This window comes from Gorilla gorilla, chromosome 1, assembly GCF_029281585.2.
Source record: "Gorilla gorilla gorilla isolate KB3781 chromosome 1, NHGRI_mGorGor1-v2.1_pri, whole genome shotgun sequence".
In the NCBI taxonomy this organism is placed as follows: domain Eukaryota; kingdom Metazoa; phylum Chordata; class Mammalia; order Primates; family Hominidae; genus Gorilla; species Gorilla gorilla.
In genome coordinates this window covers 105,428,664-105,434,663 of record NC_073224.2, presented here as the reverse complement: position 1 = coordinate 105,434,663, position 6,000 = coordinate 105,428,664, and the positions used below count along the sequence as shown (strand labels likewise).

The following is a 6,000-nucleotide window of genomic DNA, read 5'->3' as shown; positions in this document are numbered from 1 at the left end:
ATGGCACCATCATGGCTCACTGCAGCCTCGGCATCCTGAGTGCACGCCATCCTCCCACCTCAGTCTCCTGAGTAGCTGGGACTGCAGGTGCACACCACCAGGTCTGGCTAATTAAAAATTTTTTTTTGTAGAGATAAGGTCCCATTATGTTGGCCTTGAACTTGAACTGCTGGGATCAAATGATCTGCCAGCTTTGGTCTCCCAAAGTGCTGGGATTATAGGCGTGAGCTACTGTGCCTGGCCTTATTTTAAGCAATGTCACCAAAGGGCTGAGGAAGGAATGAGGACTAGATGAACTAAAATTTCAGAGAGGGGAGAACTTTTCTGAGGTGAGTTGAGTATATGCTTAGGATTGGGTTTAACCTAGACAGAATGCCTCTCCTTGGGAAGACCATCAAAAGTTTCTGGCGGTCATGCAAAGCAAGTTGGAAACTTAAGGGGCCTCTAACTATGGCCAGTTTTACCTATGGAATATTTGCTGAACACTGGGAATGTGCAGGAGCCTGGAGAGTCAGGCTAAAAGCTCCTAAAAGGCAGACTGAACCTCCTATGGTCTGGAATTATTGATTAAAAAATGAAGATCTGGGGAGGCGGGAGTCCGCGAGCCGGGAGCGGGAGCAGCAGAGGTCTAGCCGCCGGGCGCCGCGGGCCGGGGGCCTGAGGAGGCCACAGGACGGGCGTCTTCCCGGCGAGTGGAGCCCGGCGCGGGGCCCGCTGCGGCCGCACCGTGAGGGGAGGAGGCCGAGGAGGACGCGGCGCCGGCCGCCGGCGGGAGGAAGCGCTCCACCAGGGCCCCCGACGGCGCTCGTTTAACCACATCCGCGCCTCCGCTGGAAACGCTTGCTGGCGCCTGTCACCGGTTCCCTCCATTTTGAAAGGGAAAAAGGCTCTCCCCACCCATTCCCCTGCCCCTAGGAGCTGGAGCCGGAGGAGCCGCGCTCATGGCGTTCAGCCCGTGGCAGATCCTGTCCCCCGTGCAGTGGGCGAAATGGACGTGGTCTGCGGTACGCGGCGGGGCCACCAGCGAGGACGAGGCTGGCGGGCCCGAGGGCGACCCCGAGGAGGAGGACTCGCAAGCCGAGACCAAATCCTTGAGTTTCAGGAGTGGCTGTAAGGTGAAGAAGCATGAAACTCAGTCTCTCGCCCTGGATGCATGTTCTCGGGATGAAGGGGCAGTGATCTCCCAGATTTCAGACGTTTCTAATAGGGATGGCCATGCTACTGATGAGGAGAAACTGGCATCCACGTCATGTGGTCAGAAATCAGCTGGGGCCGAGGTGAAAGGTGAGCCAGAGGAAGACCTGGAGTACTTTGAATGTTCCAATGTTCCCGTGTCTACCATAAATCATGCGTTTTCATCCTCAGAAGCAGGCATAGAGGAGACGTGCCAGAAGATGGAAGAAGACGGGTCCACTGTGCTTGGGCTGCTGGAGTCCTCTGCAGAGAAGGCCCCTGTGTCGGTGTCCTGTGGAGGTGAGAGCCCCCTGGATGGGATCTGCCTCAGCGAATCAGACAAGACAGCCGTGCTCACCTTAATAAGAGAAGAGATAATTACTAAAGAGATTGAAGCAAATGAATGGAAGAAGAAATACGAAGAGACCCGGCAAGAAGTTTTGGAGATGAGGAAAATTGTAGCTGAATATGAAAAGACTATTGCTCAAATGATTGAAGATGAACAAAGGACAAGTATGACCTCTCAGAAGAGCTTCCAGCAACTGACCATGGAGAAGGAACAGGCCCTGGCTGACCTTAACTCTGTGGAAAGGTCCCTTTCTGATCTCTTCAGGAGATACGAGAACCTGAAAGGTGTTCTGGAAGGGTTCAAGAAGAATGAAGAAGCCTTGAAGAAATGTGCTCAGGATTACTTAGCCAGAGTTAAACAAGAGGAGCAGCGATACCAGGCCCTGAAAATCCACGCAGAAGAGAAACTGGACAAAGCCAATGAAGAGATTGCTCAGGTTCGAACAAAAGCAAAGGCTGAGAGTGCAGCTCTCCATGCTGGACTCCGGAAAGAGCAGATGAAGGTGGAGTCCCTGGAAAGGGCCCTGCAGCAGAAGAACCAAGAAACTGAAGAACTGACAAAAATCTGTGATGAGCTGATTGCAAAGCTGGGAAAGACTGACTGAGACACTCCCCCTGTTAGCTCAACAGATCTGCATTTGGCTGCTTCTCTTGTGACCACAATTATCTTGCCTTATCCAGGAATAATTGCCCCTTTGCAGAGAAAAAAAAAAACTTAAAAAAAGCACATGCCTACTGCTGCCTGTCCCGCTTTGCTGCCAATGCAACAGCCCTGGAAGAAACCCTAGAGGGTTGCATAGTCTAGAAAGGAGTGTGACCTGACAGTGCTGGAGCCTCCTAGTTTCCCCGTATGAAGGTTCCCTTAGGCTGCTGAGTTTGGGTTTGTGATTTATCTTTAGTTTGTTTTAAAGTCATCTTTACTTTCCCAAATGTGTTAAATTTGTAACTCCTCTTTGGGGTCTTCTCCACCACCTGTCTGATTTTTTTGTGATCTGTTTAATCTTTTAATTTTTTAGTATCAGTGGTTTTATTTAAGGAGACAGTTTGGCCTATTGTTACTTCCAATTTATAATCAAGAAGGGGCTCTGGATCCCCTTTTAAATTACACACACTCTCACACACGTACGTGTATATTTATAGATGCTGCTGCTCTTTTCCCTGAAGCATAGTCAAGTAAGAACTTCTCTACAGAAGGACATATTTCCTTGGATGTGAGACCCTATTTTGAAATAGAGTCCTGACTCAGAACACCAACTTAAGAATTTGGGGGATTAAAGATGTGAAGACCACAGTCTTGGGTTTTCATATCTGGAGAAGACTATTTGCCATGATGTTTTGTTGCCCTGGTATTTGGACACTCCTCAGCTTTAATGGGTGTGGTCCCTTTAGGGTTAGTCCTCAGACTGATGGTAGTGTCTGCTTTCTGCATGAACGGCAATATGGGACTCCCTCCAAGCTAGGGTTTGGCAAATCTGCCCTAGAGTCATTTACTCTCCTCTGCCTCCATTTGTTAATACAGAATCAACATTTAGTCTTCATTATCTTTTTTTTTTTTGAGACAAAGTTTCGATCTATTTTAAGTATGTGAAGAAAATCTACTTGTAAAAGGCTCAGATCTTAATTAAAAGGTAATTGTAGCACATTACCAAAAAAAAAAAAAAAATGAAGATCTGCTGAGGCAGAGCAGGGAGAAGAGCCTCAATTACTCAACTGGTCTTCTCCTCCTCAAGATATTTGCCAGATTTTGAGTCTGTATGAAGTAGAAGCCTGGAGAGCTAGCTCAATATCATTCTGTATTTCAGGGCAGAGAGGATGAATACCTGTCCAGTTTTCAATCAAAGGTTGTGAGAGGCCGGGCACAGTAGCTCACACCTGTAATCCCAGCACTTTGGGAGGCTGAGGTGGATGGATGGCTTGAGTCTAGGAGTTCAAAACCAGCCTGGGCAACATAGTAAGACCCCCATCTCTTAAAAAAAAAAAAAAAGAAAAAGAAAAGAAAAGAAAAATTAGCCAGGCATGGTGGCACGCACCTGTGGTCCCAGCTACTAGGGAAGCTGAGGTGGGATGATCACCTGAGCCCAGGAGATGGAGGTTTCAGTGAGCCACGATTGCACCACTGCACTCTAGTCTGGGTAACAGAGCAAGGCCATCTCAAAACAACAACAAAAGGTTGTGAGAAGGGGGACGAACCAGGCTGAAACAGCAACCCAGTCCTGTCACAGTCTAATCCCAGATTGAATTGAAGTGATCAGATCCTTACTCTATCTGCCTGATAGAAAAAAGGGAAAACTCTCTTTGGTAGAAGATGATATGATATGGCTCCTCTATATTTACTCATAATTTCTGGCAAACAATACAAAATTGTAAAACTTGCAAAGTCAAAAGTAAACGTGACCAAAATTAAAAAAAAAAAGATAATGGAAGCAGACCCACAGATGATCCAGATATTAGAGTTAGCATTCAAGAATGTAAAATAACTACAATTAACATGTAAAGGAAAATAGAGAAAATGATGAATATATAGATGAAAATATGGATCATTTAAACAGAGAAATGGAATCTATAAAAAAAGTCAAATGAACATATTAAAACTGAAAAAAAATCTGAAATTAAGAACTCAGTGTACAGGTTTAATAGCAGATTGGGTACAGCAGAACATAAGATTAGTGAACTTGAAGACAGGTCAGTAGAAAATACTCAAACTGAAGGACAGAGATTTAAAAAAGAATAAAAAAGAAAAAGAAAGGAGGAAGATTAGGGGTAAGCTAAAATATCTACCATACATACATCTGGAGTCTCAAAAGGAGAGAAGAGAGATTATTGGGCAAAAGCAATATTGGAAGAGATAAAAACAGTAGTGCAGCCATGGATAAACTGGACATGTTTTCTTTCTTATCTTCCTTTTATAGCCCCTGAGGCCAGATAATTTTCCAAACTGATGAAAGAGATCAACTCACAGAGTCAAGAAGCTCAGCAAACCCAAGCAGGGCAGATACAAACAAAACAATTCCTAAGAATATACTAGTAATGCTATTAAACACTGGCCAGGCGTGGTGGCTTATGCCTGTAATCCCAGCACTTTGGGAGGCTGAGGTAGGTGGATTACCTGAGGTCAGGAGTTCAACACCAGCCTGGCCAACATGAACCCCATCTCTACTAAAAATACAAAAATTAGTCGGTCATAGTGGTGTGTGCCTGTAATCCCAGCTACCTGGGCAGGCAGAGGCAGGAGAATCGCTTGAACCCGGGAGGCAGAGGTTGCAGTGAGCCAAGATCATGTCATTGCACTCCAGCCTGGGCAACAGAGCAAAACTCCATCTCAAAAAAAAAAAAAAAAAAACCACAAAAAACAAACAAAAAAAACTATTAAACATCTTAAAGAAGTCAGAGGAAAAAAAGCCACATTACCTTCAAAGAAACAATATGACTAACAGGTAACTTTTCAACAAAAACAATAGAAGTTGGCTGGGTGCAGTGGCTCACACCTGTAGTCCTAGTACTTTGGGAGGTTGAGGCAGGCAGATCACCTGAGGTCAGGAATTTGAGACCAGTCTGGCCAATATTATGAAAACCCTTCTCTACTAAAAATAGAAAAATCAGCTGGGCGTGGTGGCGCATACCTGTAAACCCAGCTACTTGGGAGGCTGAGGCAGGAGAATCGCTTGAACCCAGGAGGTAGAGGTTGCAGTAAGCTGAGATTGCACCACTGCACTCCAGCCTGGGCAATAGAGTAAGACTCTGTCTCAAAAAACAAAACAAAACAAAACAAAAACCGAAAAACAAACAAACAAAAAACCAATGGAAGCCAGGAGACAATGAAATAACACATTTAAAGCTCCAAAAGAAAATAACTATCAACCTGTGCCAAAGGATAAATGCTACAAAAATAAAAGTTTAAGAAAGACACTTTTACCAAAACAATCTTGAAGAAGAACAAAGTTATAGGTCTCACATTTCCTGATTTCAAAACTTATGACAAAGCTACAGTAATCAAAACAGTGTGGTACTGTCATAAAGACAGACACACCGGCCAGGCACGGTGGCTCACGCCTATAATCCCAGCACTTTGGGAAGCCAAGCTGGGAGGATCATGAGGTCAGGAGATCGAGACCATCCTGGCTAACATGGTGAAACCCTGTCTCTACTAAAAAATACAAAAAATCAGCCAGGCGTGGTGGTGGGTGCCTGTACTCCCAGCTACTCGGGAGGCTGAGGCAGGAGAATGGTGTGAACCCCGGGAGGCAGAGCTTGCAGTGAGCCGAGATCGCACCACTGCACTCTAGCCTGGGCGACAGAGTGAGACTCCGTCTCAAAAAAAAAAAAAAAAAAAAAAAAGACAGACATACAGACCAATGGAATAGAATAGAGAGCCCAGAAATAAACATTCACATACATGATCAAATGAGTTTTGGGCTTTTTTTTTTTTTTTTTTTTTTTTTTGAGACAGGGTCTCACTCTGTTGCTCAGGCTGGAGTGCAG

The 6,000-nt window shown here is 45.4% G+C and overlaps 1 protein-coding gene across 1 annotated transcript; it reads left to right on the top strand.

Annotated features, from left to right (window-relative positions):
- The first annotated feature begins 611 nt into the window (after positions 1-611).
- Positions 612-3,184, top strand: LOC115931903 (transforming acidic coiled-coil-containing protein 1-like). The gene has a single exon (XM_063695210.1). It carries the CDS (start codon positions 942-944, stop codon positions 2,124-2,126), a length of 1,185 nt encoding a protein of 394 aa, XP_063551280.1. The 5' UTR covers positions 612-941; the 3' UTR covers positions 2,127-3,184.
- Positions 3,185-6,000: the final 2,816 nt, after the last annotated feature.

Coding starts and splice junctions, on each gene's coding strand:
- LOC115931903 (XM_063695210.1), top strand. CDS start 942: ATGGCGTTCAGCCCGTGGCAGATCCTGTCCCCCGTGCAGTGGGCGAAA.